This window comes from Pseudophryne corroboree, chromosome 1 (assembly GCF_028390025.1).
Source record: "Pseudophryne corroboree isolate aPseCor3 chromosome 1, aPseCor3.hap2, whole genome shotgun sequence".
Taxonomy (NCBI): Eukaryota; Metazoa; Chordata; class Amphibia; order Anura; family Myobatrachidae; genus Pseudophryne; species Pseudophryne corroboree.
The window spans coordinates 255,645,390-255,659,677 of record NC_086444.1 but is presented as its reverse complement, the minus strand read 5'-3'; the positions used below and the strand labels follow the sequence as shown (position 1 = coordinate 255,659,677).

The 14,288-nt window shown below is 42.1% G+C and overlaps 1 protein-coding gene across 1 annotated transcript in view; it reads right to left on the bottom strand.

Moving 5' to 3' along the window:
* Positions 1 to 14,288, bottom strand: part of PRDM6 (PR/SET domain 6) — a 216,243-nt gene that overhangs the window by 33,562 nt on the left and 168,393 nt on the right. Inside the window, exons 3-5 of the mRNA XM_063960104.1 lie at positions 12,414 to 12,541; positions 3,007 to 3,131; positions 307 to 649 (exon numbers count right to left, since the gene is read on the bottom strand). Of these exons, the coding sequence (XP_063816174.1) occupies positions 307 to 649; positions 3,007 to 3,131; positions 12,414 to 12,541 (596 nt within the window). The remainder of the gene's footprint in view (positions 1 to 306; positions 650 to 3,006; positions 3,132 to 12,413; positions 12,542 to 14,288) is intronic.

The following is a 14,288-nucleotide window of genomic DNA, read 5'->3' as shown; positions in this document are numbered from 1 at the left end:
ATCTTCCGAATTGTAAATTAATTTATATGGAATTAGGTTTCTTTCTGTGAACAACAGAAAAGGCTAAAAACAAAAATTTGAAGGAAACATTTTACAGACATATTTGTATTTACTACCCTCTTTCATATGAGAAGGACTCTTGTTTAGCTATATGTTGTGCATATACAGTATATATATATATATATATATATATATAGATATAGATATATATATATATAGATATATATATATATATATATGTAAAAAGTGTGATTAAGCAGTGTAGATAAAGTAACCTTCAGGACTACCCATGTCATCTTGTTTTACCTGTCTGGATTCTGGGTGCACACATGCATCTGTAGTAGAATCCGTTGGGTAAAAGTCTTAAAGCATTGTCCACATTTCCATAGATGCCAGTCACTGAATTCTGAGTTGAGTTGGCTTGTTGAGGTGGGACTGGCAAGAACTCGCTGGTTTTTAGCATTAATCTGGTTAAATCCTGTGTCCAGAGGCCCAGATTTATCCAGGAGAGAATAATTTCTGTTGCATGGAGTCTGTGGGAAAACTATAGACCTTTGCAATGTGGAAGAAGGCAACTTGCCATTTTTGTTGAAGGGTTGCAGAGTGTCTTGTCTGGACATGGCTTCAATAACAGGTGATGGAACATTCACTAAAAAACATAAAGGCAGAGAATTGCTAAAAATACAGTTCAAACAACAGAAAAACTTCAGAAAATGATCTAGAGATCACAGAAATATAAATTCAGTATACTGTGAAAGGAGTACATTTCTGTGTAACACATAAAGGATAAAAATATAAGATATGCAGGAATGACAATTGTTCCTTCAGCTTTAGTAACATGTTTTATGTACAGTATGTATGTAACATTCAGAGAAATCAGCTATGTAGTTTTATTCTTAAAATATTATTGGAGCTGATGCCTCCTTTTCTGCGTGTTTAGGTTACAGGGCGTCTCTCTCTGAGCCTTGCTACAGCACTGTGAGTACCTAATTCCATTTTAGTGCACATGTTGCCTATATACAGTGGAGGCAGTCATTTTTTACGGGCTGGCCTAATGTAATGGCACATATTCATTTATTACAGTTTATTTAAACAGCAACATGGTATTATTCAGCACTATAAAGGTAATGTAGATAGATAGATAGATAGATAGATAGATAGATAGATAGATAGATAGATAGATAGATAGATAGATAGATAGATAGATACAGTACACATGGTATAATGCCAGAAAACTCACTAACATGATTGGACACATTAGATCACATGACCGTGCAGTATTTCCCACTAACTGTACACTTAAACTTCTTCCAACTGTCACATTACCATCTGTAAAACAGTCCAGCTATAAACAACAGCATCACTCACAGAGACACTACTCGCAGAATAGTAGCACATCCCTTTCTCACTGACAGCAGCAGCACATCACCACCTCACTGACAGCAGCACATCCCACCTCAATGACAGCAGCACATCACCACCTTACTGATAGCAGCAGCACATCCCACCTCACTAACAGCAGCACATCCCACATCACTGACAGCAGCAGCACATCTCATCTCACTGACAGCTGCACATTCCACCTCACTACCAGCAGCAGCACATCACTGCCTCACTGACAGCAGCAGCACATCACCGCCTCACTGGCAGCAGCAGCACGTCCCTGCCTCACTGACAGCAGCACATCATACCTCACTGAGAACAGCACATCCCGCCTCACTGACAGCAGCACATCCCCGCCTCACTGACAGCAGCACATCATACCTCACTGAGAACAACACATCCCGCCTCACTGACAGCAGCACATCCCACCCAACTGACAGCAGCACATACCCACCTTACTTACAGCAGCAGCACATCCCACCTCACTGACAGCAGCACATCCAGCCTCACTGACAGCAGCACATCCAGCCTCACTGAAAGCAGCACATCCCGCCTCACTGACAGCAGCACATCCCCGCCTCATTGATAGCAGCACGTCTGCCTCAATGACAGCAGCTAATCCTGCCTCACTTGACAGCAGCACATCTGTGCCAGAAAAATTACAACTGTTTTATTATTTACACTGTTATCCAGTAACATGTTTATTCATTAAAAATAATTCAAATTAAACAGACTATTTCATCCTATGTCATCACTGCAGGGGTCATTGTATAAGACAGATATACTAGATAGATAGATAGATAGATAGATAGATAGATAGATAGATAGATAGATAGATAGATAGATAGATAGATAGATAGGGATCTGATGACCACTGTGACCCCTTACTTACACACTTTGCTTACTGTGGGTAGGAAAGTGATAGAAAAACACAAATGAGCAGATGATGTCACGCATTATAGAGAACTGATGGGTAGCCTAACTTGATTGGGCACTCAAAATGGCGGTGAGTTTACAATAGGCCTAATTCAGCATGGATCGCTGTTCAGAGAAATTGCAGTTGTCTGCGAGTAGAAAGCTGCGCCCCCCCCCCCCCCCCCCCCCCGACGGGAAGAAAAAACACCTCGTGCAAAATTGCGAATGCATCACAGAACGCTATTCACTCGCAGATGTTACACAATTCCCAGAACATCAAAAGAAACTTTGCCATCTGAGCAAATGTGAGTTGGTCTGAGGCTGACACTATTCTGCGACTGAGATGACCTGGAAGTGGTCTGTGCTGACGTAAGAGACCCTCCCCAAAAACAAGTGGGCAAGCCTGCATTTTTTCTGACACACCAAGAAAATGACAGGTTTCCGTCCAGAAACTCCTGCTTCCTGTCAGTCAAACAGCGGCTACATTGCGATTATGATCTGTATGCAATTTCTGTCGCTATTACACCTCACGCGTGCACTATGTGAACACCATGCATGCGCAGTCATTTGATAATTGCTCAATTCGCGACTTCTTTAAAAAGCAATCCATGCTGAATTAGTCCCAATGTGTGCAATTTAAAAGAAAATTCACTCATGGTTAGGAAAAGGAACATATAATTATTTAATTAATGATGCCAAGTTCCTTACAGTTTTCATCCTGAGCTATGCATTGTAATGGAATCCCAAAGAACGACGTGTAGCTGTCATTGTACCACACCAGCAGTTCTGTGCCCCGAGGAATGTCAATACAAGCTCTGTAGAAAATGCTTGATCTGATAAAATAACAGAAAATCAATCAACATATTAATTTCCTTCATTCACATCTAAAACAACAATGAAAACATGAATAACTTTATATCATAAAGTGATAAAACTAACCATATAGCTTTAAAATACTAATTTTTGTGCTAAAACAAATGTTTGCCGTTTCCTGAATGGAAACACTTGATGCCTGAACATATATAGCTTCCTCATCCTAGGTATCCTCTGGTAAGTGGTAACTAATGCAAACTATACAATATTTACTATATTTGGTATAGTTTGCATTAGTTACCAGAGGACACTTCGGGGTCTATTCATGAAGCAGTGAAAACAGTGAAGAAACAGACTAGTGGAGAAGTTGCCCATAGCAACCAAGCAGTGTCTCCCTTACATTTTATAGAAGGTACTTGATAAAAGCTTCTTTCAAAGCTGATTGGTTGCCATGGGCAACTTCTCCACTGGTCTCTTTCTCCACTCTTTTCACTGCTTCATGAATAGACCCCAGAATGCTCTAAACCATTTAGAATTGATACAAGACGGGTCTTACTCACTCCACCAAAAAAATAACATTTAATTATGTATTTAACTGACAGTCCTAGCTCTTCTGCAAATTATAGTGCTGGTCAGTGCTTTTTATTTATGAAAAAATGACTGTACTCAGAAAAAGGTACTGTACTCACTTAAAGTTAAAAGTGTATACAAGATTCTATTACTCTTATTTTAATCATTATGGAAATAATTTCACTTAATTAAAAAAAAGGTGCCAGTATTATGTGCCATGAATAAGAAAAAAAAGCACTGCTGGTAGTCCTATCAAACATATAAGTCTGATGCTGTGTAACTATCAGATGGAACGAGGTGAGTGCTCTCATAGGGGGACATTTATCAAATCTTGGAGAGAGATAAAGTGGACAGACAGTAAGGGGGATAAGTATAAAAGCTTGAACAGAGATAAAGAGGAGAAAGATAAAGGGCTCTATTCAGTATGAATTGCATTTGAAATTCGATCGCATACTGACAATTTTCGGGCCATTGCGCACGAGCATCAATTGTTCTGCGAGTGCGCGGTCCAGGAGATGTTCGCATCTCAGTTGTGTGAACACCTCTGCCTGATTGACAGGCAGAGGCACTCACGGGGCGGTCGTGGACGGCCTTACACTTTATTGGGCTACAGTGGTAAATGTTGCTGCCATTTGTGACCAAAATCTTCCCCAAGTTATTGCATGGGTGAATTTATTTTACATTGCATCGATTTATTCCTAGAATAAAGCATTATGTGAATGCAATATAATGTTTATAACGTAATTAACTATAAACAATAAATTACATATGTTTAAATATATACATAAAACACTGATTATGTATGAGTGTTTATTTTTCTTTTAAATACTTTAACATTTAAATAATAATAATAATAATAATAACAACAACAATAACAAAACTGAAAGCCCTAAATACACACGATAACAATTTTTTTACCATAACAATAAGCGGCAATAAATAAATTAGTTATTCCCACAATGTGGCAATTAATGATAAATAGAGCCCCTGTGGAATTCTTGAGCACATCGCAAATTGTATTTACTTATTCATGCCACTAAAGAGTTATTTTCATACTTTGGGGGGTATCCAATTTCCCGCAAACATGAAAAACAGGTGTTTTTCACGTTTTTTTTCACCCCCTATTTAATTAGGTCACACAAAAAACATGCAAAAATAGTTCTGTGAAAAGCCGCGGACCTATGTATTTTCGAGGCACTTATTGCAGGTCTAGGGGGCACTTATTGCCTAAGGCACGCAAATCATAATTCCCAATATTTGCTCTGGCATATCTGGGCTAATTGAATAGCCCCCCGTGAACCAATTACCAAGGATAATTGGATACTGCCCTGAATTTTACATTTGCTAATAAAAATCAGTGATTGTCTTAAAATATTATCAAAATAAATTATTAAGACTAAGATCATAATAAATAATCTACTATTTCTAAAACAGTATTGCAGTATAAAAAAATGTTAAATCTGATTTTTAATCTTGGATTTTATTAACAACTACTGCAAATGTGTTTATCACTGTTTTTTAAAATATAGGGGAACATTTACTAAGCAATGATAAGAGCGGAGAAGTGAGCCAGTGGAGAAATTTCCCCAGCAACCAATCAGCAGCTGTGTATCATTTTATAATATGCAAATTATAGATGTTACTTCAGTGCTGATTGGTTGCCATGGGCAACTTCCCCACTGGCTCACTTCTCCACTCTTACCACTGCTTAGTAAATGTACCCCTAAGTAGCTTATGTATGGGATGTAGTTAAAAGGTCGACAATAGCTAGAACATAAAGTACAATGTAACCTTTAAATATATACAATCCCTATGGATTTGTGGTTTAGGTAACTATTCTTATAATTACTATTGAAAGATGAACGTGAATTTTAGTTAAAAAAAAAAATATATATATATATATATATATATATATGTGTGTATATATATATATATATATATATATATATATATATATAATTTGATGTGCAACTCTCCACAAAGACTTATCTGTAACAGGAAAATTTGTAGTGTAGCACTGCAAACAATCCATGCCTACATTTTTCACTGAAGTGAGATATGCACTTGTCAACATATTTTGTCACCACAAACAGCCTCTTGGCAACAGGATCATAAAGATCAATAAAAAAAGTGCAGATTCTCAATATTTTACTCGCAGCTGCAAAATTTTCATTTATCTTGTTATTCTCTGTTTACAGCCATTTTGTCTCGCGAGGGGCACTGCTGGCTAAGCAGAACAAATTTCTACAGCTTTCTATGAATATCTGACAGAAACTCCTAACTCGGCCTGTTTTGTTTTCCCTCTTTAAACTTCTACCTTCACTGTGATTCAATGTTTGCCTCAATTCAGCAATGAAAATTCTGTCACCTCAGATGAAAAAAAAAATCAATCCTAACTTCTAAAACTTGAGAAAAATCAAGTCTACTTTCTACTCCATCTTTCACTTTGGCTCGCTCTAAAGTAAACAAAACCAAGTGGCAACGAATGTACTAAAAAGCCCAATGACACAGTTTGCTGCTGAAAGGGCAGAACTGTTTTCAGGCGATGGGTGGTCTCTGAAGGTTGGAGTAGAACGAAAAAACAGTGTAAGCATACACCATTTATTCCAAGCGAATAATGCTTCCAAAACTCGCACAACTCTCTGCATGCTGAAGTACATCAAAGGGATTTTTCTCATTTCGGATAATATTTCCTTTGCTGACATGTATTTAGTATTGTGGTTGGATGACTCATAAAGATATCTTCATGGCGTCCTAACGCTGTTGAAGTAGAACACATGCCAACGGACATTATTGTCAGCCTCAAAATAAAAACAAAACGTTCAACTGAGGGTCAATCAATCACGCAGCTCTTTGAAGAAAATTCCATTTAGATATTAGACATCATAACACAGTGAATTCAAACCAGCTGACTTTTTGTGAAAAGGACAGCTTTGGACAATGCAAAAATAGGCTGATGCCTTAAGTGTTCACTACCATAGGCTTGCAGCTCCTTGGTGACTGAACAGAGTTTATTTAATTTTCATGGTTCATTGCCTTGAAAGCTGAAACATATGAAACCATACTGTACTGGGTTGTTAACATCTCATCAGGGTTGCTATTAAAATGTCTGATCCATGTAGCTGTTTTTATTTTTAGGGCATGTAACTACACTTTTTGTTTAAGGAGCCATTACTTCTTTTAAAAGCTTGCTTCCAACATCTTAATTTTTACCATTGCCTAAGTGAATAATAAAATGGCCTTATGTGAAAAAGTCTTGTACAGTACAGTACTTCACGTTGCGTTTTGCGGTAGTCCTAGGTCACCCACTAGAATGCTCTACTGTTCCACAAGTAAGTTTGAAAACTCATGCATATTCTTTACATACGTGTTTATGACTGACTAAAGCTGTGCTGACACGTCTTGTTAGATTGTGGGAAATCTGAACTTCATGCCTGTGCATGGTAATGCTAACAGGGCAATGTAAAATAGATCAGATATTAGCTGCTATATTACTGACTAGGCCAAGTGGGTATGTGGTTAGCATACCGCTCATTGAGATCCCGGCTGCACAATACAAACGCTCGGATCCTGATGGGAGCACCATACTGCCATCGGTATACTGGCGAAGTAGGTGATTACACCTCTGTGGGTGTCCACGACACCCATATAAGGAGAAAAGAGCATGTGGCGAGCCCGCAAGGGGCTTCGTTGCGCTCTCCCTGCTGCCGGCATTCTACAGCTCGGGATGCCAATGTCAGTATACCGCCGCATCCCGTGCGGCGGTAAAACATACCGAACCCGCTGAATGTGGTCTATACTCGATTCATTATTACTTAGATTAGTGATGCTGTACTGTATGAGAGCCACCGCCGACAATTAAGTAGCAATGTCTGTAGGCATACTAATCCCTGCAAAAGTATTTACTAACACCTTTACTGTAGCATTTCAAACACGAAATAAAAAAGATATGGTACTATATTTTTTTGCCAACCCAGTATTGAGGGGACAAGTTATTAATCATCCCTGATTGGTAGCCAACAATTAAGTATCCAAGTCACCTTAAGTGCGGTTGTGGATACTAAAAGTACGGGAGCAATTCAATATTGCTCCAGTTGCTGGACAGCTCGGGAAAACAGCTGTCCTGCGAGCCCCAAAACTGTATGTGTATACTGCCAGGCAGTGTGTTTATGTGTGATAGGAGGTCACGCGTGTGCATGGAGGGGGTGGATCGCTTTACACAAACCAGACCTCCTTCCCATGGGCAGGAGTGGGGCTCCAATTTGTAACTCCATATGAAGATGGCGTCAGTTCCCACAAACTCAAGAAACGTTCAGTTTTTTGGACATTGTTGAATATGTGGAGGTCACATCGGGCCACTGATTATGAATAGGTCTGTTACTTAAAACATGCTGAAATTACTGGATGAGAAATGGATTACCAAGTAATACCTTTGGCGCTCGTAATGAGTTGCTTTCCTTGGAGCAGCTGATATAACGGGGTTAGTTAGGCCCCACAAGTAAAACAACAAATAAATGGAAATAAGCGCTGGGAAACTGGATATGAAATCTATCACAATTTTAATAAAGTGATTAAAAAATATATATATATATTACTGTTGCAACAGATAATTAAAATGAAATAATATAATTAAATTCGGGCATAGCACTGCAGAAATTTAAAAAGTCCCATATGCTCTGTATGGTATGTAAATCATTTGCCGGTACTCAAGTAAACCAGTTCATCCCCAAGAATGCTGCCACAGTCCAGGAACAATAAAAAGCGAATGGAAATGGGCCAACTGCTGTTGGAAATGACCTTACGTGGCTTGGTTCAAGATGCTACTTGGTCCAATTGGTTGCTCAGGTCCAATGGTGCAAATATCCAATTCGCTGATGGAAGAGTTCCTATATCCGACTTCTAGGCTTTTATATGGGGATGAAGAATCAGAGTCCAGCTAATCCACTGACGCGTTTCGCTTTTAAATTTCTGCAGTGCTATGCCCGAATTTAATTATATTATTTCATTTTAATTATCTGTTGCAACAGTAATATATATATACGGTATATTTTTTAATCACTTTATTAAAATTGTGGTAGATTTCATATCCAGTTTCCCAGCGCTTATTTCCATTTATTTGATGCTGAAATTACTGTTTCCACATGTGCAACAGCTGATTCATCTTAATGATGCAAAGCACGATTTCTGAAACATTTTGAAAATGTATTGGGTGTGTCTAGGCAGTGACAGGGAAGTGGCTTAGCTGATAGTGGTTGCGTACAGAGACACATAGGGGGTCATTCCGAGTTGATCGCTCGCTAGCAGTTTTTAGAAGCCGTGCAAACGCTATGCCGCCGCCCACTGGGAGTGTATTTTAGCTTAGCAGAAGTGCGAACGAAAGGATCGCAGAGCGGCTACAAAGTTTTTTTGTGCAGTTTCAGAGTAGCTCAAAACCTACTCGGCGCTTGCGATCACTTCAGACTGTTCAGTTCCTGTTTTGATGTCACAAACCCGCCCAACGTTCGCCCAGCCATGCCTGCATTTTTCCTGGCACGCCTGCGTTTTTCTGAACACTCCCTGAAAACGGTTAGTTGACACCAAGAAGCGCCCACCTCATGGGGGTCATTCCGAGTTGTTCGCTCGTTGCTGATTTTCGTTATACTGCGATTAGTCGCTTACTGCGCATGTGCAAGGTACGCAGAGCGCATGCTCTTAGTTATTTTAATAAAAACTTAGCTGTTTTGCTGTGGCTTCTGTGGCGCTTTTCAGTCGCACTGGTGTTCGGTAAATGATTGACAGGAAAGGGGCGTTTCTGGGTGGTAACTCAGCGTTTTCCCGGCGTTGGCTAAAAAATGCAGGCGTGTCAGGGAAAAACGCGGGAGTGTCTGGAGAAACGGGGGAGTGGCTGGCCGAACGTAGGGCGTGTTTGTGATGTCAAACCAGGAACGAAACGGGCTGAGCTGATCACAGTGTAGGAGTAAGTCTTGAGCTACTCAGAAACTGCTAAGAATTTTCTATTCGCAATTCTGCTAATCTTTCGTTCGCAATTCTGCTATGCTAAGATACACTCCCAGAGGGCGGCGGCCTAGCGTGTGCAATGCTGCTAAAATCAGCTAGCGAGCGAACAACTCGGAATGACCCCCCATGTCAATCACTCTGCGGCCACCAGTGCGACTGAAATGCTTCGCTAGACCCTGTGCAAAACTACATCATTCGTTGTGGCCGTAAAACGCGCGTGCGCATTGCGCCGCATATGCATGCGCAGAAGTGCCATTTTTTAGCCTGATCGCTGCGCTGCGAACAAATGCAGCAAGCGATCAACTCGGAATGACCACCATAATTTTTTATACATGAGACCATGGACTTAATTCAGACCTGGTCGCTGCTGTGAACGCAGGCTGAAGCCCTGTGCTGTGTGCGCATGATTGACAGGCACAGGTGGACACGGGGAGTGTTGACAGCATTGGGGTGCAATTTCGGGGCACGGTCCATTTGTGGGGTGGGCCACGGCGGCTGTATGATGTCACATGCAACTGCCATACCTTCCAACTGTCCCGATTTTCGAGGGACAGTCTCCTTTTTTTGGGACTGTCCCACCCGCGGGCCACAGTGTCCTGCAGTGGTGGTGGGGGAGAAGTTGGGAGGCTCCTGGCACTCTGCTCTGCCTAGCAGAGCAGTGTTGAATAGACGCTGTGCACATGCGCACACCGGCTATTCACGGAAGACAGAGGGGCTGGGGGCATGGCCAGCAGCTCACAGAGAGCTGGACATACCCCCTTAGTGACGAATTCAGGAGGCAAGGCTTGAGAATGTATCATCCCCACTAAGTCACGCCCCTTTTGCGAGGTCATACTCCCTTTTCCACTTCACCTTCCTCAATGTTGGGAGGTATGCAGCTGCTGCGGCCAAAAACATGGCGGGTAGCTGCCTGCCGTTGCAGCTAGGCTGCGTAGGCAGGGAGCTACCCAGCAGATGCAAAAGCATCACTGCTGTGCAATGCTTTTGCACATCTGCGGGGGAGGGGAGGGCCTGGAATGAAGGGGGGGGGGTACCCCACATATTGGAGATTTTAATCAAAGATATGCTTTTTTTGCATATCTACTATCAGGTCTGAATTAGGCCTCATAGTCAGATGGAGAATCTACACCTGCCATAGTGCTGGTGCAAGTCTCAATGGTGCAGTCGGTGTTGCATCTAAAGAATCACCAAGAGATATTTAACAGTGTGAAGATGCTAAAACGTGTCCGTCTCAGTCCTTGTACATGCAGACGCACCTATCTACACTTATGAAGGACTAGCAGTATTTCCATAATGTCGCACAAGCAATACCATATACACACACACCCACGGACGCTGCAGCGTCTGACTTCAGAATAATGCCCAAAGACCTAATATGAGTCACCAATTACTGTGCATCAATCACAATCACCAGGACCTTATAACCTGGACTACCTTTCAGTGACGTACAACAACGCAATAATACGTTTTGACAATAAGTTTATATAAATTTTCCTGAGAATCAACATTATTATGTTTTCCAGCATCAAGCAAAAAGTGAAAATGGCACCAGGGGCTGAGGCCTGGAAAGTAAGTGTGCTCTCACGACTACACTGTTCTTATTCCACATTGTAGTGTCTGGGGTGTGCTGGCTCTTGCTGGTTCTTATGCAAATGGATGATTTTTTTTCTTAACTGTGGCCCTCATTCCGAGTTGTTCGCTCGGTAAAAATCTTCGCATCGCAGCGATTTTCCACTTAATGCGCATGCGCAATGTCCGCACTGCGACTGCGCCAAGTAAATTTGCTATGCACTTAGTAATTTTACTCACGGCTTTTTCATCGTTCTGGCGATCGTAATGTGATTGACAGGAAATGGGTGTTACTGGGCGGAAACAGGCCGTTTTATGGGCGTGTGGGAAAAAACGCTACCGTTTCCGGAAAAAACGCAGGAGTGGCCGGAGAAACGGAGGAGTGTCTGGGCGAACGCTGGGAGTGTTTGTGACGTCAAACCAGGAACGACAAGCACTGAACTGATCGCAGATGCCGAGTAAGTCTGAAGCTACTCAGAAACTGCTACGAGGTGTGTAATCGCAATATTGCGAATACATCGTTCGCAATTTTAAGATGCTAAGATTCACTCCCAGTAGGCGGCGGCTTAGCGTGAGCAACTCTGCTAAAATCGCCTTGCGAGCGAACAACTCGGAATGACCCCCTGTGTATGAGACAGAGCCGTATAGCACATGTCCAGTGATGGTGCTGAGGCTTTGGTCACAGTGCACTGTCCACGCTAGGGCAGTTTGGGGGTAAAGCGTCAACAGGGAGCATTTGACAAAATGGGATGTGTCAACCCTGTCTTGTAGGCGCAGCAAGACAGTGGCATTCTGGCGGCCATTCTAAGTAACTCAGATGGCTGATGCCTACTCGATGGTGATCTGATGCTACGCCATTTGATGCAGCAGCGGATCAAAGAAACTAGCAATGAGCGTCTTTTTAGTTAAGATGCCTCCTGCGGCTTTTGCATATTATCGTCCAGCAGCTGTGTAGAAGACGCGCCGTTACCATCCACATGTGAATCAGGCCCTAAGTGTCAGTATTTAAATGCATTACAATTTCTGTTTCAACTAAAAATGTGTTTAATTACCTTTTATAATATTCACATAACGGCATTGCTAGGCGCCCTATAAACAGAGCATTTATGAAGACTATACAGCCTTATCCAAATACATTGTGATTTGAAGATTCTTTAACACATTACCTGTACTGAACTACTGTCAAATTCTGCTCCCCGCAGTGCCTGGCGCATCGGACGTACCTCATCCAGCTTGACTTACTGGGCTCTCCCCCATCAATAAAGTGCTGTAGTGTCCCATCTTGGTCATATATCTGGAGGAGAAGAGGTTGCAAGGTCAATAACTTATATAAATAAAATGTATAAATAAATCAGCAATCATTTCTCACTGGGTGGCCGGGGCCTTGATATAGCTATTGTAGGAATTTATTACTCTGAGATTTGTCACCAGTTTATGGATGGATCTTAAGAGTTGTTTGAGAGAAACACATTGTGATGTACTATAAATTTATCCTGTCTTATCAATCCAATCTGTCGTATAATAAACATATTTAGAAAACGTCCTAGATGACATCAGGCTTCCCACACAATCATTTTGGCTTGACAACTATGTAATGAACTGCCAGACAGAGTTCTGGCCTAATGGGCAGCTACCATACGGATAGTAAAGGCCAAAATAATGTTATATAACCAGAAATTAATCACATGGCTGTGATCTCAGGATATGACATTTCAGTAGGGATATGGGTGGTCATTCCGAGTTGTTCGCTCGCTGCCATTTTTCGCAGCACAGCGATCAAGTGAAAAAACGCCAATTATGCGCATGTACATGGTACGCAGCGTGCATGCGCTAAGTACTTTCACACAAAACTTTGTACTTTTATCCAAGCTCGAGCGACGTTTTTCAGTCGCACGAGTGATCGTAGTATGGTTGACAGGAAGTGGGTGTTTCTGGGCGGCAACTCAGCGTTTTCAGGGAGTATGCTAAAAAAACGCAGGCGTGCCAGGCAAAAACGCAGGAAAAGTGGCTGGAGAAACGGGGGAGTGACTGGCCGAACGCAGGGCGTGTTTGTGACGTCAAACCAGGAACTAAACTGACTGCAGTCATCGCAAGATAGGAGTAGGTCTGGAGCTACTCAGAAACGGCATGACATTTTTTAGTAGCAGTTCTGCTAATCTTTCATTCGCACTTCTGCTAAGCTAAGATACACTCCCAGAGGGCGACGGCCTAGCGTGTGCAATGCTGCTAAAATCAGCTAGCGAGCGATCAACTCGGAATGAGGGCCATTGTCCCAACCCCAGAAAATAGTTATTTATTTTCCCAGTTAGAAAAATAACTATCTTTAAGATAAAGAAACATCTTGTACCTACTGTATAATTTTTATACATACATTTAAATATTTGATATATATTTTTTGCACTAGCAGTGGAAGCTGAACCCAAACTACAAACTCCGCACTCGCACTAAGACCCTACACATGCTATGTATAGTTATTTTAGGACCCAGAGCATCAAGTAACTCAGGGCCTGAATCAGAAATGTATGTAAACCCGATGGTTCATGCAGAGCCGCCTTAACAGCAGTGTAGCCCCCTGGGCACAGCAATGCACTGGGCCCCCTACCCATCCTCCAGCGGTAGGGGTGGGGGGTGCTATTAGCGGCAGCTTTGATGTCCTGCGGGCGGTAGGGGATGTTCTATCTTCCGCTCAGCATTTAGGACCTGGAGCAGTCACTTATGCTAATTACTCCTTTACTGCACAGATGGGGCTAAACTGTAGAAGGGGGCATTGGGCTGAATGAAGGAGCCCTGGTACATGACTTCCAGGGTGATAGGGGGGGCGTTTAATACGTAGGGGAGAGCTCAGAGCCGTCTTAACAGAAGTGTAGGCCCCTGGGCACAGCAATGCACTGGGGCCCCTACCCACCCATCAGCGGTAGGGGTGGGGGGTGCTATCAGCGGCAGCTTTGATGTCCCGCGGGGGGTAGGGGGGTTCTATCTTTCACTCAGCATGTAGGACCTGGAGAAATAATTTCTGCCAATTACTCCTTTACTGCACAGAT